The following is a 22,007-nucleotide window of genomic DNA, read 5'->3' as shown; positions in this document are numbered from 1 at the left end:
CACCACCCGAGCACAGCCGGGCCACAGAAACATTGCTCTAATTTCAGTATGGGCTTTATGGACCAAAAGCATGCTGGAGGGGTTCTCCAGGGTGAGCCCCAGCCCCGTCCCCACCGCCTCTCCTGTAGTATCTCGCATGGCTACAAGATGGCAGTAAAGCCCATGGCACGGCCAAAGCCACCTTGGGCAGCTGATCCTGGAAAACAAAGAGGAAACCAGCCCAGCAGAGGGGCACCTCCGAGCATCCCCTGCACCCCTGCTTCTGGTGACCCCCTCCCCTTTTGCCAGAAGCTTGGAGCAGTCCAGCTCTTGGGGCAACAGCACAAGAGGGACATCTAGGGAGGCCAGAGAGGGCCACGGAGATGCTGCAAGTGCTGGAGCAGCTCTGTGCTGGAGCCAGGCTGAGAGAGCTGGGCTGGGGCAGCCTGGAGAAGGCTCCTGAAGGGGAGACCTGAGAGCAGCTCCAGTGCCTGAAGGGGCTGCAGGGAACCTGGAGAGGGGCTTTGGCCAAGGGCCTGTAGGGACAGGCCAAGGGGAATGGCTTGAACCTGCCAGAGGGGAGATTGAGATGAGCTCTTAGGCAGAAGCTTGGCTTGGACTAAGGAATGCATGCTGTCCCCATAGAGATTACCACACCCTCATGCTGGCCTCTCTCAGTGAGGTTTCAAATCACTCAGCAGGTAACTTTAGCCAACCCATGACCCAAAGGGGGTGAAGGTGGCATAATGCTTTGGGGTAAACAGAAGCCTGTTCTGCCTACCCCACATCTGAACCTCTTTCTGCCTTGGCTCTGCTATAGCAGGCCACCAGAAAAGACCTTGCACCTACCACCTTCCTTGAGAGCTCCCCAGGCAGTGATCCAGCAAAGAAACAGTGACTGAGCACAGATGCAGTGTCCCAAATTACCAGTCGAAATGGACCATTATTGCACTCTAAGTAGGGCTTTTAGAGGATTGCTGAACTCCTTCAAGCCCTGGTAGATCACAGCCATGAGCTCCAGTCAAGCAAAGAATGACCAACACCTTTCCATACCTGCAACTTTAATGTCGGGGGCAGTTCCAGAGCCACCTCCTCAGCGTGTGAGTCTAAAACAGCTTAAACCAGCAATAAAAAGTAAAATATAAATTTTTATTTAGAATTAAAGCAAATACTTCAGTATCACAAACACAATATTAAACTTCAAGAAATATACTGCTAATTTGGAGGGAGCATTTATTTGCACAACCACAACATGCGCACAAATCCAGAGAAAGATGTGGAGTCTGAAATTTTCAACATCTCACCACCAGAGCAGTTGGTCACAACATTTCATAGAGTTATATATGTACTGTAATAGATGTTGACAAAATTTCTACAGAATCATCTTTATAGACAACAAGAAAGCTCTAAGAGGCAAACATTGCAATCTAGTCTTCTTCTGATGAGTCTCTCTCAAGCGTGTAGGCCATGAAGCAAGCATCTGGTCTCTTGGGGACAAGGGGATGCCCTGGTCTCACAATCTCAAAGCCCAAAAAGCTGAAAGTCCGGAGCAATGCAGCTAGGAAAAAAAAAGCAGAGAACATTTTATCCACTGATGCTGTACAACAGTTCAAGCGTCCACCAAAACAAGCTTCAAACAACGTTCCCATCATTGGAGACAGTGCCGTGAGTTATCACCTACCTCTATCATCTCTGTTCTTGTGGAAACAAATGAACACATGATCAACTCTAAGCTGTTCTTCAGCAAACTCCAGAAGAACTGCAAAACTGCAAGACAAATACAACGTGGTCAGCACACACAAGCAAGCACTTCCTTTAGAGACAGTAAGACCCTGTTGACATCTGCACATGAATGTACAGGCCTGAAAAAGAGGCTGGGGTGGAAACTTGCACTTGGAAGCAATCCCCAAGCCCCAGGCCTAACTTGGAAATCTTCAGTAACACAGGTAGCATGCTTTACTGTGGCAGCTGAACAGAACTGCAGTGACAGGCTAAGAAACAGGCTGGTGTTCTCAAGAGATAGATGGAGCCACCCAGTACCTGCGAGGGCTTGAAATTACAGACCTTTTGGGTGGTTCTGACAGAACAGGGGTCCTCAAAGCAGGATCACTTAAGCTGCAGCCTCTTACACAAAAGCATCAAGACCAGCAGAGATTCTCCCCCTCTACTGTGCTTTGGGGAAATCCCCCCCTGCAGTTCTGCATCCAGCTCTGGAGCAACAACACAAGAGGGACTTGGAGCTGTTGGAATAAGCCCAGAGGAGGCCACGAGGATGCTGCGAGGGCTGGAGCAGCTCTGCTCTGGAACCAGGCTGAGAGAGCTGGGCTGGGGCAGCCTGGAGAGGAGGCTCCAGAGAGAACTTTTGAGCAGTGCCCACTGCCTAAAGGGGCTCCAGGAAACCTGGAGAGAGGCTTGGGACAAGGGCCTGTAGGGGCAGGCCAAGGGGAATGGCCTGAACCTGCCAGAGGGGAGACTGAGATGAGCTCTTAGGCAGAAGCTCTTCCCTGGGAGGGTGCTGAGGCGCTGGCACAGGGTGCCCAGAGAAGCTGTGGCTGCCCCATCCCCGGCAGTGTTCAAGGCCAGGTTTGACACAGGGGCTTGGAGCAAGCTGCTCTAGGGGAAGGGGTCCCTGCTCGTGGCAGGGGCTTGAACTGGGTGAGCTTTAAGGTCCCTTCCAGCCCAAACCATCTGATGTTTCTATGATCAAGCACCATAATTAAGACTTCAAACAATGAAGGCAAACCAATGACACTGAAGTGCTATTCCACCCTACTGACAGACCTTTGAGACAGAGGCAAGTCAAACCAGAGCTGCATTTTAGCCAACCCACCTGTCTTTGCTCCCTTCCGGCAGAGCACCACTGGGAATTTCAATGTAGAGGTTGTTGTTGTTCAGCACTGCTCTCCAACTAATGTGTTTGGCATCTGTAAGCCTTGACTGGACATTCAGAATTCTTGTCCTGTTATTAGATGTTAGTTCTTCTGTTACATTCAGCCGATTATCCTGCAGCAGTGAGATGTGCATGGTTATTTCCAGTTCAGTTTGGAGAAGGGGTAATCCCATCGATAGGCTTGAGGCAAGAAACACATTCAAACTCACCAGAGCAAGCTGCTTATTATTGATACTCACCGAATAAAATAAATTAGCTGAAAGATTGTGATCCCTCTGACTATTCCCTCGCCCACCTGGGATCTTCAGGGGTGGGTGAGGGACATCAGGAGCACCACCGAGGCCCCGGACCCAGGTTACTACAGCAATTGAAGGGAACCCTGGAACTAGAAAAGGAGCACAGTTAGAGGTGCAGAAAGGGAGTGTTAGACAAAGGGATTATAGGAATTAGATGTTTTAAACAGTAATAAGATGGCAAGATATAGAAAATAAAACCCAACCTAGGGCAAGAGAACTCCTCCCACTGTGACCTAAACAAGTGGTAAGACAAAGGAGCCTCCAGACCAGGGATGGAACACTGCTGCCTTGCACCCAAACCCACAGGGTCAGAAAGCTGCTACTGCAGTATTTTGAGGGAAAGACTAAATTAGAGATGAAAATACTCTCAGCTTGAAGTGAGCAGGGTATCTATCTCGATACCAAGGCAGCAGGATGCGTGACCTGAATTCAAGAGAGGAACCATTCTGCTGTCACATACACAAGATGCCATTTTCTCCCCCACCTTGTTCTTGGGGTTGGCACCAGTACACTGCCCCAGCAAGCCAGGGGTCATTTTTCCCTGTGATGTATGTCCCTAACCACCTCAGACCTTGGCACCAGCATATTCAGCTTGAGGATCAGCAAGCTACATGAAACAGCCTCACAGATGTCACTACCTCAAACGCTTTCACCATGCTCCGAGGCGAAATCACCACTTTTCACTTTGAGACCATACCTGAGCATTTGGCAAACCTGCAAACCTTTCTACTGAATTCCTCAGAGCCATTTCACACCGCTTCAGTCTTTCAGGTTAAGAACATTATCCTCTTAAGATATGAAGCCTGTTTCTTGTATGCACGCTAAGTTTCACACCATCCACATAAGCCTGCTTAAATGAATAAGCCTGCTACTGTAGCAAGAGCCATGGTGCCTGGCCCCTCCCTCTGCACCATCCTTCACCCTGCAGGCTCACTCTTGAGTTGCGTCATCTCAGCAGATGCAGCAATCGAGGCCCTTAGGGAAATTTTCACAATCATCCTGTCTGTGAGTGCCAGCAGCCATTTGCAAATCAGAATAAACATGTACCAAATAATCCACCATTTTGCACAGTTCACAGGAGTTTCCTCTTTTTCACGAGCTGCAGATTTGGGATGAATAATCTGCATAAGAAAGGCACTGAATGTCTACATAGGTGAAATATTATGCATGGGAAGACATCAGTCAACACAGCAACTGCAAAGGTTTATTTAAAAAAAATGAAATTACACTATTAAAGGAGCATTCAATCCATTATTTTACGCTCTTTGAAAGGGTCAAAAGACACTTCCTCTTAGTATGAGCATTAGGTACTTGGTTTCTCTCACAATGACTGCAGAGCCATACATTCCCAATTACCTTACAAATAAACCTTTAAGCACCCAGCTCGGAAGCGTGCAGTGGCAACCCTTGAGCCAGTTTCCCCTTTCCCCCACCGAAGGGTGGTGCATAATGAAGGCTGCCTACACTCTGCAATCAACAATGCATTTGAGAGTGATGCTTGTGCGCACCTACACCTCTTCGAGAAAACATAAGCAGTAAAAAGCAGTGAAGTATAAAAACGGCTCTCTAAAACTAATGCTAGAACTCATTTCACAGTCCACATACAAGCTCTAATCCCAGCTCCCTTCATACGAGGCAGACTGACATCCTAAACGTCCATCACCCAGATTGAGGTATTTCCACCCCAGCATCTGTCGGGACTGTTTAATCTTTTGGTCGAGTTTTAAACTAGCAGCTTTCCTAACGCTCTTATATTCTACTTTAGGCTCAGTACCCTCGATTAGATTTCAAGAATATCTACGATTACATAATGGGATACTAGCTCCAAATCCTTTGATATCTTTGCTTAATTGTTGTTCTTTTTCCCCCCTCAGGGGTTAGAAGGCACCTCCAGGCCCTGCCTCCGGCCCGGCTTTGTCTGCAGGCTCCCTTGGGCCCGCTGGCTTGCTCGAGAGCCGCTTACCCGGAGGGCAGCGAGTTGGTTCCAAGGCTTCCTCCCATGGCTGTGACAGCTCCAGGGAGGCTCTCCCGCGGGCAGTTAACGTGGCACAGGGAGGGAGGCAGCCGCAGGCACCCCCCGGGGGCGGGGGGGGGAGGACGTGTCACCCAGCACGGTGGCGGGTGCCGCCGCACGGCCCCTGGGTGCCGCCTTGGCCGTTATAAAAGCCCTTTTTTTACCCCCTTCCCTCCCTCCTTTTTGTGAGGGGGAGGAAGGAGGGAAGGGACCAGGCCGCAGCGCCCAGCACTGAGGCGGCGAGGGCCGCCCCTCCCCCTGCCGCCACGGAGCACCCCTCCCCCCGGCCACGGGGGAGGCGACCGGCGCTTGCAGGACCGGGAGGAGGGTGGGCCCTGAGGGGGAAGGAGAAGGCGGCGAGCGCCCAGCGGTGCGTAGGCTGAGGGAGGCCCCGGCCCCTCACCTGCTCTGTCCGGTACTGAGGCTCAACACAGCGGGCATGATGGTGCTTTTATTCCCCTCTTTCTCTCTAGCGAAGCAGTGACTGTTGAGTATCCGCTGCAGGGAGGATTTCACCATCCGGCCGCTCTGGTCCGAACCCCGAATCCCTCCGCTGCCTCCCTCCGGCCGCTCCCCAGGCGCTCGTACACAAAATGGCACCGCACAACCAGCGGGTCCTTATATACCCTCCTCAGACCACGCCTCTCGCCGTGGCACCGCCCCCGACTGGGCAGCGGCCCAATCTGGTGAAAAGTCTCTCGCAAAGCCTCGCTTTCCATTGGCTGACGGGAGCTCGGGGGCGGGGCGAAACAGCGAGCTCTTTCTCTACGGGCTGGCAGCGTGAGGGAGTTCAAGATTGGTTAGAAGGGCTCGGGGCGGAGAGAAGAGGGGAAACGGCAGCCTCTGATTGGCTGCACCCGCCGTGGGTGGGCGAGGCCTGGCGGGGCCGGGCCGCCGAGGGCTCGGAGCGGAGCCGCAGCCTCCCCTGCACCGCGGAGCCGCCGGTTCGAGTCCCGCGTCCGCCGCCCCGGGCTGAGGTAAACGGCGGGGGAAGGGAGGGGCTGGGCCGGCCCCGGCCTCGCGCATGCGCCGGGGGAAGAGCGGGGCCAGTGTCCGCGGGGAAGCGAGGCGGGAGGGTCCGAGGGGGGCCGGGGTTTGGGCATCGCCTCAGGGCTCAGAGGGGGAGCAGGGGATGCCCCCCTCGCGGCTTCCGCTGTGGGCAAGATGCTGAGAGAAACTTGGACTGAAACAACAAGAGGGTCCCCCAAGGACTGGAGAGGGGCCCTAAAGGGAGGGCCCCAAGTTGTGGCTGGGGTTTGGGGTGCAGGGTTTGGGCTGTGGCCGTGCCCCCGCTCGCAGTGGGCAGTGTCCCTCTGGCCTGTGTGTTGTGCTGGCTGGGGCAGTAATGGAGAGCTTTGGTTGCCTGGGGAATGGTTGGTGGTTGCCTCTGGAATGGACAAGGGCTTTGTGTTGTACCTTGGCGGGGAAGCGAGTAAATCCCGGCTGTTTGCAGGGCAGAAGTCGGGCTGTAATGTAACGTAGCGCTCCGCTTTTCATCCGCAAGGATTTGGCAAATCCAAGGCTTGGGAACACAGTTGGGTCTTTCCACAGCCCCATGGCAAGAGCAAAGTCCGGAGGAAAGGATGGGAGTTTGGAAGCTGGGTGCTGCACTTCTCCTTTGGATAATAGCGATGAAAACACAGATTCATCCTTTTGGGGCTGGGGGTCAATCTAAAATTCAGCTTAAAAGCAGCAGATACGTACAAAAGGTAAAGAGGGTGTAATAGGTTATAATTGCCGTGACAAGAGAGCTTTGTCTTCACTATTTCTGACCATTTCAGCCTGAAAACCAAGTCAGAAGTCAGGGCACTTCCTAAACAGTGCGGCTTATCCTGTATGGAAAGACAGCTCAGAATAATGGTGTAAATGATAGTGAATTGAGTTTGCAGTCAAGTGTGCCTTGTAAATCAAGTGGGAAAAGGTGTTTGTAGAGCCAAAGAGCACCACTAAAGAGACATTGTAGTGATTTTCAAAACAGTGGCTTTCTAAAAAGGAAAAAATCAGTGCAGATGGCTGTGTTTGCTTTATTCAACCCGTGCTGGGCATGCCTGTTTTATTGCCTTCAGATGCCATAGCTGCATTGGGGCATTTGATTATATTTTAGGTGGTTTTTTTTTTTACTATCTTGCTCATTTGTATTTGCTTTAAAATATTCCCATCCAGGAGCTCTGAGTCCATTGATTGGTTCCACTTTGCACAAGGATAAGTGTCTAAATCCCAACCCACCTTCTGTGTCCTGAAACTGCTCTGATTGACTATGATGGAACAAAGTGTATTGCTGAAAGAAAACACTCTCTGTTCTCCTACAGCTTAGATGAGAAGCTGAGCCTGGCCAGCAGCCAGTGGCTAGTCTGGGAGTTGTGGTAAGTAAGAGGTATGAGAGAAAAATCCCTTTCCTGCTGCAGCTACATGCACTTAGCTCCCAGAACACAACATAACTGAGACATTAGTGCTCGCTTTCACCTCGCGCTCTAGATTTGGTGGTTGATTTATGGAGGGGAAGCTGGCTGCCATTTAGTGCAGTACCCAGAGACCGATTTGAAACAATGGGAGAGCTGCAATTCAGGAATATCCGGACCAAATGAAGCACATCAGAGAAGATTTAGCAATTCATGGTTTGGGTGTTGTATTAGAAAGGTTTTCCTGATGGGGGAATGAATGTGTTAGTCAGTGGAAGGACTGCCTGAGCATTTTGTTTCATTATTTCTAATAATGGCATTTATTATTCATGTAGTAATCTGACTGTAATTCCTTATAATGGAACTGCATTAGAGATCACCCTTGCAGCTGCTTTCCTCTTTACTGTGGCGCTGGGAACAGCTTTGCCCTTTGGATGCTTGTTGTCTCCATGGGCCATCATCCTATTTTACAGTGAGTGATCCAGCTGATGCTGTGGTGCTCTGTAGTCTGCAAAAAGCCCAATCGACCTGTTTTGCTTTTGTGTGTTAAATATGGTGTGGGATTAGTTCCAGCTGTGGTTTTGCTGAGATAGCCTAACTTCCAGTTTAGCAGTGACAGTGATTCATAAACCTTCACAGAGAAGCCTCTGACTCACGATTTCAGGATTACCAGCTGAGGAAGTTTGAGATGTTGCCATCTCCAGCTGGTTTTTTACCTCTGGTTTGCCATAATTCCCCTATCCTTGGCAGTAGGCAGGAGTAACTGCGCATCAGTGTCTTAGTTGCGCCAGCTGCATCCCTAGTTTGACATTTAAGGCTAGGTCGGGCAGGGTTTTGAGAACTTGGGCTAGTGGAAGGTGTCCCTGCCCATGGCAGGGGGCTTGAAACTAGGTGAGCTTTAAGGGCCCTTCCAACTTAACCCATTCTATCATCGTAGTCCAAAGCCATCTCAGTTCCAGGGCTGAGTGAATGCTCAGGTCATGCTGGGCAGTGAACCCTAACAGCTGGTGTGTGGGCATCAATTCCTGCTTGCCTGTGTCAGTTGTGGCACAGCAGTTTTCAACACAGAGGCAGAGAGTCTCATCCTCTGAAAGGCTGGAGGAAGAGTTTATGGCAGCACAGGAGTAAGCTGAAGTCAAATTCCAAACTGATGGTTAACGTAAACAGATGTTAGAGCAAGAAATGGGCAGGTTAATGAAACTGAATGTCCTTCCTCTTCGTTGTGTGTTTCCAGGTTTGCAAGTGTTTGTGATCAGATGACACGAAACTAGTGCTTAGAAAGATGTAGAGGACCCGAAACACTCGTAAGACTTGCCAGTTCTGAAGTCCTGCACGTTGATACCGTGGTTGTATCACATCTCTTATTCTGAGAAGGAAAGATAAACTGTTCTGTTGTTTAGCTGATTAAAACGTAACTAAATGACACGGCTGCAAATATTGGTGCTTCTGTGTGTTTTTCCACCACTGAGGAGGCGATTGGAAAGGGGGCTGCTGCAGGTGTCAATGAAACAGCTCCCATGTCCATGTTCTAGAGGAGTAACAAAGCTCCAGTGAAGGTGAATGGGGAAGAAAAAAAAAGATATTTGACATGTAGCAGAACTCCCCGTATATTTTCTGCTTGGCTGGATCATGCTGTCATAGCTCTTCTTGAATGTGGAAATTGATGTTTATGGCATTTAGCAGTATCATGGGAATTAAGCTGTCTCTTATTTGCTGACTAGGGAAGTACAACAGAAAGAAAAACATGAGCTCTCTTTTAAAGTATGTACAGTCCTTACATACCATTACACACTTAGTAACTCCCCAAAAATGGTAAAAAATAATAATAATACATCAATTGAGCCAGATAATCAAGTTGTTCCGATTGCCTTTTATAGAATCGTAGAATAGTTTGGGTTGGAAAGGACCTTAAGGCCACCCAGTTCCAAACCCCTTGCCATGGGCAGGGGCACCTCATACTAGACCGTGTCACCCAAGGCTCTGTCCAGCCTGGCTTTGAACACTGCCAGGGACGGAGCATTTACCGCTTCTTTGGGCAACCTGTCCTGGTGCCTCAGCACCCTCACAGTCAAGGACTCCTTCCTTATCTCCAGCCTGAACTTCTCTTGTTACAGTTTGAACCCATCACCCCTTGTCCTATCGCTCCAGTCCCTAATGAAGAGCCCCTCTCCAGCATCCTTGTAGCCCTCTTCAGATGCTGGAAGCTGCTCTGAGGTCTCCATGCAGCTTCTCTTCTCCAGAGTGAACAGCCCCAATGTTCTCAGCCTGGCTCCATAGGGGAGGTGCTCCAGCCCCTGATCATCCTTGTGGCCCTTCTTTCTGTTTCCTCTCCAGAAAGACTACTTGTTCTTACAGTTTTAAGGGTTATCTAGAGGTGCAGCCCTGCACCAAAACAGAACAGAAACTGAGGCAGAGATGTCCATTCTGATGTGTTTCCACAGAAATCACTGTGTGTGATGACTTCCCCACTCTGTAATGTAGCCACTTTTAGTCCCAGAATAATTTAAACGTTCATCTTGGTCAGCTCTGTGTGGAGATGAAGCACAACAAAAGTTTGTGAGGCCTTTATCAAAACACTGGGCAGTGGTATTTCTAAACTTCCTAAGACCTGTAGTTCACAAGCATTGCACAGCAGGGCTCTTGTGTCAACCCATCTCCTTCCTTAGAGCTTTTGGTTCCCTTCCTTACAGGTAACGGTTAACTACCAGTTATCTAATTTTAAATACTCCCCTCACAAAAAAAAAAAAATCGCTATTTGGCGTGTTAGAATCTATTCTCATCTTTGTGGGACATGTAATTAGAACACTCCTTCTAGCTGGAAAACTCTCCTCGTTTTCATTGTCACCCAAGTGAGAATGATCTGATTTGAAGGTCAGGTTTTCTGCAGACCCACTTGTGCTGGAAAGAGATCCTGCATGCCACTGCCAAGTTAAGCTGGAATTCTTAGATGTTTACCAGCACAGGGAAGAATTTCTTTTCCAAGATCTTCGTGAGATATTGAACTAAAGGAAAGCAGTCACTAGTTTGTCAGGCCAACAGATGTCTGTACTTCTTACCAAAGAAATGTTGGATCTCTGTTTTCTCACTTAAACCAGCTGACATGAAGAGGACTATATACCGATTGCAGATGAGATAACAGATGCTTAAAATGATTTAAAGTCTCGTTATCTGATTCAGGGGTGTAATCCAACATCATGCTTGTCATCTGATAAGTGCTGAATTGTTTTCCTTACATCTGCAGGATCGAACTCGTCAGGTTTTGCTGTTCACTTTCCACATAGAAATAAGGGGGGGGGGAGGGAAAAGCCAGAAGTAAGAACAGGAAATATAGTCAGGTAGGAAGTGGGTTAGCCAACAGCAGAAGGCCCAAGATGCGGTCAGAGGATGGCACCTTGAGAGTCCTGGGGAAAGAAGTGTGCCTGAGCAGTGTGTTGTTATGGTTCTGTAGCTGAAGGATAATGTTCCACAAGCTTAGGTTTTGTATTGATTTTTCTTTGGGTTACAAACAAGTGGTCATGAGGAAAGCCAAGGTAGTTACAAAACAATAGCAGGAGATATTGCAACATCCTTGCTTCCACAGTCCATTTTCTCTTTCATTTGCATTGAGCCTGATGCAGCACATCTCCATCCTCTCCTCTCCTTCTGCTTCCCTCGCCAAGTTGACAAGAGGTGATGGAGGCTCTTGCAAAGAGTTCAGTGCCATCAAAGGGAGGTTGAGCACTGGGTGAGAGCAGTGGGGTGCTGAGAAAGCAAGCCCCTCTGTGGTCACATTGTGATTGGCATTTTGGCATGCAGCGGCTTTCTGGAGTTCTTCCATGAACGTTTTCTTTCTCTGCTGACCCCTTTCCCTCCCTTGCTTGCTGGAGCCTTTGTGTGGTAGATTTATATATTTTTTTGCTTAGCTTCCCTTTTCTCCTACAGAATCGTTCAGCACAATCTGATGTTTCTTTGCAGGATGGGCCACTTTCACAGCCTCCGTGTCGGGAAGGCAGCTGGACGGCGAGGCTTATTTTCCCCCAGTTCCTATTGTGCTTGGATCAGTCAACCTTAGGGACGAGGAAGTGCACAGTACAGCTCAGCTTTTGTAACTCCGCATTTCGTTTGGGAATGTTATCAAAACAACCAGATGTCAGCAGGATGAACGTTAAGACCTGTGCAGAATCTGCTCTGTCAGAAACGAGTTCAGAGTCAGTTTTGCCTGCCTAAACATTTCGCCCAGCAGCTCATTAAAATGGATGTATTCAAAGGATACTTCCCCCCCCCCCCCCAGATTAGATCATTCCTGTGATAAGAGCATTAACAAGCATATTTTGCCATAAAAAAAATGAACAAGCCTCGAGGGCAAGGAAGGTGATTTAGCCTGCAGTTAAGTTATATCCCACACTCGTCCTTTATGGAATAAGGCAACCAGTTCACCTCTTTGTTGTAGCTGAGAACAAGCCCAACAATGGCCTCTGACCAGCAGAATGGGCAAAGTGGGGTTTCTTCCAGCTGTATGTTTGTGCTGCATGCTGCTTTATTTTGGGTATAATCCCTGTGGATTCAGTGCTTAGCGCAGTCCCTGGCAGAGCTCATACAGAGCTGTGCTAACAGCCAGGGCAGCCCTCGGGCTGTGCAAGAGGGATGGGGAGGTCCAGGCCTGGCAGACGTTGCTTTTGCAGGTTGTTTATTTGAGCTGCATGCAGCCTTGTGTTTTTGCCCACGAGTTATCTGTGTTTGAACCAATATTTACTCATGGCTCTGTGTACTGAGATAATCAGCAATCGCTCCAAGTGAGAGTGGAGCTGGAGCTGGCCATCAGACCAGCTTAGCAGCTCGGGTTGTTTACTTAAATAATACTCTTTAATTTCAGGCTGGTGAAAGGTGGCAGCTTGACAGCTCTGGGGAGCCTTAACCCACACAGCAGGTAGAGCAATGGCAGCACAAGCTTCCCCTGCAGCACACCCACTCTGACCTGCTCACCCACTGCACCTCTTCAGCCAGAAAAAGCCCTGGGGTGGGGAGAGGACTCCTGAGTTGTGCAGGCCTTGGCGTCTCCCCACTGCTTGCTTTGTATGTGACAAACTGAAATCTAAAGACAAACAGTGCTATCACAATATCTAGAAGGGATTGACAGCAAACTGCTGTCACATAAACCACCAAGCTGCTGACACAGTTAGGAGTGGAGGCTTTAAAATGAAGGCAGCTCTATTTCATTACTAGAATTTTCCAGTTTTCCTAAAGCTACTTTAGGTACACATTAACTTACCCTGTCTCCTGTTTGTTATTAACTCCAGAAGAAGCTGAGATTTGAAGGGTTCATTTCTTACCCTGCTGGAAAGGCTTGAGCCAGTGCAAAGCAGCACCACTTACACAGCCGTGCTCCCAGAAGCGTCTCAATGCTTGTCCCAGTGTTGTCGAAGTAACTAGGCATTAGGGGAGCTGTTGGTTCCCACATGTCCTGCTGTGTGTAAGCCCAGCAATCCCACACAGCTACCCAAACTTGACCCACAGAGCTTCCCACTGCAGAGGGAGGGCAGCATAATCTTTGGGGAGTGCAAGGGCACACTTCCACGCAGAGCTAAGTGTGTGCTCATAACTCTTAATAAGCCCAGTAGATTTTCTGAGGTGCTAGAAGATAAAGAGGTAGTGTAAGGAGGGCAAGAAACCTTGAAATTGCTGTTGAGGATTGGACTGATGACCTAGTTAGTTTGATTTCCTGCTTACAATGACTTCTACCAAGTACTTCAGGTGATGATCTGGAAACCTGCTTCAGAGGTGTGCAAAGAAAGGGATCAGTTGTGATTACAGGAAATACACTGGCTGGGCAGGAGTTAAGAACTAGTTATGAAATGGGGGGGGGGGGAGGGAGGAGGAGTATTTTAACTACTATTTTGTTCCTCCAGACATCCATCTGCTCCCCATATAAATGTTTGCTCTTCCTTGGGTCAGAATGCTCCCAGGTCAGATTGTCTAGTGGATATGTCCTTTCAAATTGCAGCGCAGATTCCAGTGGTGCTCTGCCTTCCTGGTGCTTCCTTGAACTTTTGTCCTACAGCACATTAATTTCTTAGCTCACAGTTCCTTGTTCCCTGTGACCTTTCCGTTTGGCTTCACACACAGACATATCTTCAGTCTCTGACTGCCGACAGAGATCAGGCAGCAGAGGAAGCCAGAGATCATGCACTATGCAAGTGGGCAGCCTCAGCCTGTCTTCAGACTCATTGAACTCATTAGGGAGGAAAAGGTAATCAGCTGTCCTTCAAGGAACAGGATGTGGCAGGAAGCAGTGAGAGTCAGCAGGTCAGTCCTTAGCAGCTGTCAGAACAATGTGCACAGTACAGCAGCTCTGGAGTTCTGCTAAATCAACTCACGAGCTTAATGGGCTACAACATGCACATTGAAACTGGTCCCTGCGGAGACCAGAGTGCAGCTGCAGATCCTGCACCATACCTGTGGCCACTTGTATTCACTAGACAGGGAAAATAGCAGCTGTGTTTTACATATTTAAGCTTCCAATGTCACCTCTGAGTCCTTGCAGCCCTCCTGCTCCCTTTGGAGGCTGTAACTTACAGTGCTTATGTCGCTTGTGGGTGAGGAAACTGAGGCAGGATAAAGGACCAGCCTCAGGCTGTACAGAGGCAGAGGTGGGATGGGAGCTGATGAGGTCTCTCGCCTCTGCTGCCTTCAGGCTACCTCCTCTGACCTTGAGTCCTATGGAAAATAGATTGGGGGTTACGTCACTTTTAAAAGTCTCCTCAATGTACCTTTGAAATACCGAATATGTTCTTTTGAACTTAATTATCTGCCCTTATACTGTCTCAACTCTCATTGATAATCCTCTTGTTTGCCTTTAAAAATATTTATGGGAGATTATTCTTTGGCAGCGATAGTTACGTTTCATTCTCTTTTCTATTATACTGGGCTTTTCTTTCAATGGATTCCTGATGTCTTGCCATTTGCTATTGTTAGGTTTATGTATTATGGTTTTAAGATTTTAAATGGGTTCAGAAAAACGCTTGCTTGTGGTAACTGGCTACTTTTCCCCATGAGCTGTTTTGGAGGTGGCCACAAGATATGAATTTATACAAAGCTGTATTTTTTTTTAATTTCATCATTCTCATGATGACACTGATTGATGTAAGCCCACCTTGTTCCTCTGACCAGCATCACTGCAGCTTGGGTCTTTGTCCAGCAACACCAGTGTGATGGCACTGAAACTCTGGTCAACTGCATCACCACTCTGTGTCCCCGGGCCTTCTAAAACTCTGCATTTTAACAGCGAGCCTTTCCTGAGCCTCACATGTAAAGCAATGCAAGTAAAGTTAATAATATATAAGGCTTGATTAAGCCTTTACTGTTCCAGTTCAGGCTGTGACACCACAGGCTAGGCCTGGGGCATTCAGGACTGCTTTAGGACTAGTGACTTCATGTGGAGACGTAGAGGTTCCTGCCAACAGCTAGCAGCAGTTCTGTGTCCAGCCTTAAACATAAGCCATCAAGAAGTCTTTGTCATTTTCATCTTGGTGCTGAGCTTTGTATTACAGCTAGTAAGTAGTTGCCATTGCAGAAGGCCATATAACCCATGTTGCTGCCGCAGAAAAGGATCAGCTTTTCAGGAATCACTCCTGACAGATGGTTCTAACCCGTTCATAAAATCTTAGCCCTTCAGTGACAGAGAGGCCAACATTTCCCTGGACAACCCCTTCCAATACTCTTCTGTCTTTGCTACTACAAAGTATTTGTGCTTTTCCCCCTTAAATTCATGACTGCTATTCATCGTTCTGTCTCCGTGGGCAAGATGACTGTTTCTCTTCAGTCTCTCATTGTATTCATACAGGACACATTCAAGCTCTTCAGCCAAAACACTTCTCGCAGCAGTTCCAATGAGACCTTTTTTCCATGACCTCCAGGTATAACAGCTGTGACACATTTGTTTGGAGGAAACTGTAAGATTAGAAAAAACAAGCTGTTCTTAATTTTCCTTGAAAATAAGCTATTGTTGCAGCTCTCCAAGATCCGTGCTCATTATAGCTCTTTGAAAAGTTACCAATCTCAAGGCACACACAATTTAAGAGAAGCCAGCTCATGTATCTTCTTGGGTTGACTTCTCATCTAGGAAGATTTCAAGAGCTCTTGACACAGCTTTGTGGGCACGTTGAGTGCTGGGACTGGGTTTAGCTTCCCAGTTTCAGAGACTTGTAGGATGCCTTTGCTAATAGAGGCATAGGGCCAGAAGAGACTTTCTGAGTCAAATCCAGACCTGCTGTCCATGCATGCTCCTAGGATTCTGTTTGTAAAGGTACAGTGCTCCATCCTCACAGCCTCCAGTGTGTCTCCTGCAAGGCCATCCCCCATGCTGAGTGCTCTAAGAGTTATGAAGCTCCTTTTTATTCCCAGTTATATTTACTCATAGCTGATTTTTTCCCCAGTTGGTTTCATGCCAGCATTGTCCTTACTGCTTAAATAGGCATCTCAGCTCTCTCTGGGGTGTTTTTATGTGTAGCAATCCTACCCCTTCTGGCCTTTGTTTTGTTTGGCTAAGCTCCCTGAGATCATCTTCTGTAGAAACTGCCTTTCTCCTTGTTATGCTTCTTGTCAAGGAGCCATCCAAAATCTTTCCCACACAAGCTATATATGTAAAGCATCTCTCCATGACCACGTAAGTGCCATCACCTCTTAGGTAAAACCCAACTATTTATAAATGTATTTGATGGATATTGGAAAGGAGCTTAAAAAGCACACACATTCAAGGAGAACAGGGAGCAAAAAGCTTGGCACATCTACCTGGGGGGCTGTAATTCAGTGAGGATGGTTTGGGCATGGGCCTTCACAAAAGGGCTGTTGGACCATCACGACTGGATCCTGTAATTCATATGGGTCTATGTTTTGATGTTCTGTTGAAAGCCTTCTTCAGTGGTCTGGCAAAGCACTGCAAACCAGTGCTGGTCTAAACCACTGGCTCGGGAGTACGTAGGTGGAAGGAGTTTGGCAAAACCTTACTCTGCACCACAAAAATGTTGCTTAGAGATCTCCCACCAGGAGTCTGAGCCCGAGTTTAGCTCCTTTGTGTTGATCTTTGGTAAGGAACTAAGAAACATTTTTTAAGGGGAGAAAACTGGTCACTTTAAGTCTTTCTTCACACTCAGAGCTAAAGTCCTCTTGACGTGGTTCCCGTAAGACTGGTGATATTGCCTCTCCAGCCCTGCCTCCCCCAGCGAGCAGCAGGTTTCTGAGGATGGTGGCTTTGGTAGGCACCCCTCGGGGAAGAGGTGCCAAAGGGGCTCAGAAATGATGCTGTGTCTTGAGGTGCAAGAGCAGCAAAGCTGCCAGGCACAAACTTGCACCCTGCTGTCCTGCAGGTCCCAGAGATGGCCATTTAAAAGCTCTTGTAGCTGCAGAAGCCTGGACCTCTTGTTTTGGGCAGATCTGTGCTATAAAAAACAGTTGTTCTTTTCATAGCTGTGGGTAGGTTTGACACCAGAGTACAGGACATATGGGGCTCAGACCCTGTCCTCCTTCCTTCCAAGGGGGATGCAGGTGATGCTCAGACCCAGGAGCTCCTTGCCAGTGACTGAAAGATGTTCTTCCGTCTGAAAGGAATGGGGATGCGAAGGGAATTGAGGACAAAGAGGAAAAAGCATCATGGTGAGGCTTTGCTTCACTTGGGGATCGCCCTGCTCTGCTTTAGGGCTCAGGCTTCACTCCCTAGTCTTATGCCTCCAGACATGTTCAGGCCTCTTTGGGCTGTGCTGTCGAGGAGACAGTGCTGAGGATGCTCACGTTTCCTTGCTCTCCTCTGAAGCCTCTCACCGTGAACGTGGTACCAGCATCCATCCTCAGCTCTCTTGCAGGGTGCAGTGCCACTGCTGACTGGTGTTTGCACAGAGGATGGATGGATGGATGATCCGATGGATGGATGGATGGAGAAGGTGATCTCCTATGTCTGTAGGGTGGTTGGAGCTGCTGTGTCAGTGGAGGGGCTGGATCCCAGGAGAAGCCAAGCTGGCAGCACAAGGCTGAAGCAAGCACCACTGCAAAGCAACATGGCCTTCTTTCTCCCCCATCCTCCTGTCCACATGCAGAGATGATGGTGCCACACCAGCAGCATTGTGCAAACCATCGTGTTTGTTTTCTCCGTGCCCCTCTTCTCTCCCCAAACCAGCCCATGTACCTGGGCAGGGGTGAGGCTGGGCCGGGGCTGAGTAAGGGTGACTCAGAGCCGGGTTCAGCCATCCCCTGCCCGCGCAGGGAGAGGAGCTGGAGCGGGTCCCACCTCGTGGCGTTAGCATCTCATCCCCCACTCCTCCTCCCTGTCACCCCGCACCTCGGCTCCTCGCTACCGGCGGGTGGAGCAAGACTAAACTGGTCTCTGCATGCACATCGCCTTTGTCTGGTGGGGATGAACATAAACTGCTGGAGGGAAGCATTTTAACGATGAAAACCATGCGGGGCTCGATTGTTCCCTGCATCCGTGGAAAATTACTCCTGCTCACTCTCCCCTTTTACTTGAGCAGCTCCAAAACACGCTCATGGGGAGGGTGAGGAGGAAGGAGGTGATCGTGCCTTTGGGGTCAGATCTGCTGCTTTATATGTTTGGTTTTTTTTTTCCCCTGCCTCTAAATGATTTATTCCAAAAGCCTCTCGCCTTTGTGTCATTGGGAAAAACACACAGCAATCAGCAAGCGTTTTGGGACCAGCCATTTACATGTCACTGGGAAAAGAATAGAAATGAATCCCTGACATCCCAGCGATGCAGCTCCAGCCCCCATCCCTCCCTCCCTTTCCATCTGGCACAAGCAAAAGCAGATGAGAGAGGTGGCTGTGGCAGAGGGTGCTGGTCCCCCTGCCCATGAGGTCTGTGGTCCAGCCCTGAGCACCCATCGGATGTGAGCTCTGCTGCAGCAGGGGCACTTCCCTGGGCACGGCCATGGGGCACAGGCTCAGGCACAGGGTGGCACACTGGCCATGGGCACCACTGGTGCCAGTGGTCATCCCACGAACCTGCCTAAGAGCTCTGTGGGTCCATCCATCCACCCATCCCCTCCACAGCTCTTGTCTGCTGGGGCTGATCAGGCGCTCTCCTCCTGCCTTTTCCCCATGGATTTGCTTTGCCATGGTGCTCCATTTTTCTTTCTTTCTTTGCCTTTTTTAGATCCTGCCTTTTTTAACCCAAATTTCTGGCTCATTTGCTCACTTATATCCTTGATTCATTTCCTTCTTTTTATATTTCCCCCCTCCCTCCACTCCCAGTGCTGCCCAGGTTCCCTCTTTAGCTCCTGCTCTCATTCTCATTGTATTTTCTTTGTTGTGATAATGTTCTCAGGAGTAAGAAAAGGCTTTCACTGGCAGGCAGGGCTGCCTGGGCTCACTGTTTTAATTCCCTGGGCAAACCCTGCCTTGCATTACTGCTGTGCTCCCTTCTCCAGCCGATCCCTGTGCTGTGAGGCATGCACCAGCCCCACCAGCTGCCTCCAGTTCTCTACACTGTGGGGATGGAGATGGGAAAGCTCAGGGCAGAAACCTTCACAAGACCTGGCTCCGTGCTGGATTTGTCCCCAAAAAAACATGGAAGATGGGAACAGATGCTGTAGGTCAACTGAGAGATTGCTGCTGTTGCCAATCACAAGTGGTGGGTGCCCAGAGGAGGAAGGCAGCAGCATGGATGATGTATTGCAAGGGGAATTAAGCTAAATACATGGAAATTCTAGGCTGGGTATCGAGGAGGATTTCTGCTTGAGGGATGTAGAAAATCAGTGGATCACATCTTGAGACAGCAGGAAAATCTGTGGTTTGGAAGCTGAACTGAACACAGCTCTGGAAGATACTGTTGTATGGTTGTGGATGGTGGATTTAGGGTTAAACTTTGCGACAAAAATGTGAAGTTCTCCCAAAAGCTCACCTAGGACTTTCTACAACCTGGCTTAGTGATTTAATTACATTTCTTTTTATGTGCACAGCAAATATCATTCCCTCTATTGACAGAAAGGGAAGCTGCAATGCAAGGTGGGGGGATTGCTCCTGGTCAGAGCCACAGCAGGTCCAGGCTCGGTGTTCAGCATCGCTCAGACTCTGGCTCTGCCCCAGACCCTCCTGTATGATTGTCTCCAGCCTGTACACTTCAGCCCCATCCTATTGCAGGAATGCAAAGGGCTGCCCTGACAGGCTGATCTTCTCTCATCTGTGGTGTGAGCTGGTGCTTATCTTCAGACATCCCTCTTGCATAGGTATTCCTGGCACTGGCAACGCTTTTTGCACCCAAGAGTCTTGGGTTGGGCTTTTTTGCATGTGTTTTTGCCTTTTCAATTTGTTTTCTTCTGCTTTTAAATCCCTCCTCTGCATCTGGTGTCTTTCTGAAACATGGTGAGAGCCTTTTTCCCAAGGGGGGAGGAACAGGAGGCAGGCTGGTTTTTGTAGGATCATGGGATGATTTGGATTGAAAGGAACCTTAAGGCTCATCCAGTCCCAGCCCCTGCCATGGGCAGGGACCCCTTCCACTGGAGCAGCTTGCTCCAAGCCCCTGTGTCCAACCTGCCCTTGAACACTGCCAGGGATGGGGCAGCCACAGCTTCTCTGGGCACCCTGTGCCAGCGCCTCAGCACCCTCCCAGGGAAGAGCTTCTGCCTAAGAGCTCATCTCAGTCTCCCCTCGGGCAGGTTCAAGCCATTCCCCTTGGTCTGTCCCTACAGGCCCTTGTCCCAAGCCCCTCTCCAGGTTTCCTGGAGCCCCTTCAGGCACTGGAGCTGCTCTAAGGTCTCTTTGGAGCCTTCTCCAGGCTGCCCCAGCCCAGCTCTCTCAGCCTGGCTCCATAGGAGAAGCTTCATCCCAGGTACTTAGCTGTGGCACTGCAGCCTGGGGCTGCCCGTGAGGTGCTTCGGGGATGTGACGTGAGCCACCTGATGCCACTGCAGTTCCTTTCACTCTCTAGTACTCAAAGTCAGGTTTGTTGCAAAATCCTGGTTCTTCCAGCAACTGAGAGGATGAAGGGAGCTCGAGGCATCTCCTCGTACAGTCAGGAGTCATTCCCCTCCATTCATTCCCCTCTCTGTCATTCCCCTCTATTTGTTTCCTTCTTTTCCCCAGTACTTTGAGCTTTCAGCTTTCTCTGTTGCTGCCCAGGGCTGCCCAGGACAGAAGGGAACAACATTCAAAGCATTCATGAAACTGCAGCTGAACTCGAGTAACTCTGCAGTGACCTCCTGTCCCTTCTTAGCTCTGAATTCCTCCCCTCCCTCTTTTCCACATCAGGACTTGGGAACTGATGGACGCCCCACCACAGGCATCCCCAGCAACTGCTTTCTGTGGCTCCTAAATATTGCTCAGGGTCCCAACTCGCTGGATTTGCTCACGGTTGCTAAGAAGGCAAAGGGAAGCTGGTATTGGGGAGGCAGGGCTGGAGCCAAGCTCCTCTTAGGTGTGGCTCCCAAGCCAGTCTCTTTTGCAAGCAATTGCTCACTCGCCTCCCCGCTGCCTTCCCCACAAACCCGGCAGCCTCTCCCTTCTCAGTATTGGAAATGATTTCACTCAGAAATCAAGAGTCATGAAACTGAGGTCATGGGACCAGTCAGTTACATGGAGGGAAGCGATCCCACAGCATTTTTTCCACATGAATAATACCAAGAATCCCTTTTTGGGGCACACACACTGCATCCCGCCACGGGCATGGTTACACCGGGAGGCTTGCAGGGGGCAAGAAAGGCAGAACCCCTCCAGGGCAACTGGAGAAACGCTCCCTGGCAGCGGGTGGGAGCGGGGGGGTGCCACTGGGATCAATGCAAAGTGATTCTATCGCTGGAGTTAGACCAGAAGTTGTGTCCATGCCACGGGCATGGCAGCCTCAACAGTTTGACATCCCGGGTTAGGAGCCTGAAGGACACTTGTAATTTAAGCTAATGGCAAATTTCATGGCTGTGTGAGACCAGTGACCTTCATGCCAGGAGGCAGGAACCAGGGCAGTAGCAAGAAGAGCAGCTGGAGCAGAGTATCGGTTAGATCCTCCCGTCCTGCGCTGCTGGGAGTTCTCTCACTGTTTCCTTGCTCCACCTCGCCTTCATCTCATTTCATTTGTAAATCACCCTTTGCACAGCCGTTGTATCCCAAACTGGCAAAAGTTCCATGACTTTACTGCTTACGCCTTTTCCTGGCCTGCTTCTGTCCTGTAAATTAAGTCGATGATGAGCTTGGCATGAGATCTGGAAGTTTTTCCCAGCAGGATCGGTTTCTCCCCTTTAATTAAATATTACAGGTTCCTCGTGAATCCTCATGCTTTTCTGAAAAGCCTCACCACAGTAATTAATGGGAAATCTGTTTTGATGTGCAGATCTGGGCCCCGCTTCTAACCTTGGACCCAATTGCAAAGCTCCCGTAAATCATCTGACTTTAGTGGATTTGCATCTTCCCTGCAACTGCAAGTCAGTGAGTGCAGCCAGGCTGAGCAGGCAGCGCCCCTG

The 22,007-nt window shown here is 49.4% G+C and overlaps 1 protein-coding gene and 1 long non-coding RNA gene across 4 annotated transcripts; one reads left to right on the top strand and one right to left on the bottom strand.

The window, feature by feature from the left end:
- Positions 1-1,107: 1,107 nt before the first annotated feature.
- OAZ1 (ornithine decarboxylase antizyme 1) lies at positions 1,108-5,789 on the bottom strand. The gene is given in 6 exon segments (XM_062629430.1): positions 1,108-1,537; positions 1,661-1,746; positions 2,810-2,982; positions 3,109-3,195; positions 3,197-3,254; positions 5,583-5,789. Coding segments are annotated over 6 exon segments (651 nt in total). The 5' UTR covers positions 5,699-5,789; the 3' UTR covers positions 1,108-1,406.
- A 550-nt stretch (positions 5,790-6,339) lies between these two features.
- LOC134169168 (uncharacterized) lies at positions 6,340-14,901 on the top strand. 3 transcript variants are annotated; one of them, XR_009966800.1, is made up of 5 exons: positions 6,340-7,542; positions 8,813-9,134; positions 10,820-10,913; positions 11,533-12,053; positions 12,431-14,901. It is a non-coding gene; the product is annotated as an uncharacterized LOC134169168 (long non-coding RNA). The 3 variants fall into 3 exon arrangements; XR_009966799.1 differs by having other exon boundaries at positions 11,533-12,071; XR_009966798.1 differs by lacking the exons at positions 10,820-10,913; positions 12,431-14,901 and having other exon boundaries at positions 11,533-11,930.
- The last annotated feature ends 7,106 nt before the right edge of the window (positions 14,902-22,007 follow it).

Source organism: Pezoporus occidentalis, unplaced genomic scaffold (genome assembly GCF_034315485.1).
Source record: "Pezoporus occidentalis ecotype Australia unplaced genomic scaffold, CSIRO_AGI_Poc_V1 ctg338, whole genome shotgun sequence".
NCBI classification, from domain to species: Eukaryota; Metazoa; Chordata; class Aves; order Psittaciformes; family Psittacidae; genus Pezoporus; species Pezoporus occidentalis.
Note: the sequence above shows the minus strand (reverse complement) of the source record. Positions and strands in the feature narration are given on the sequence as shown.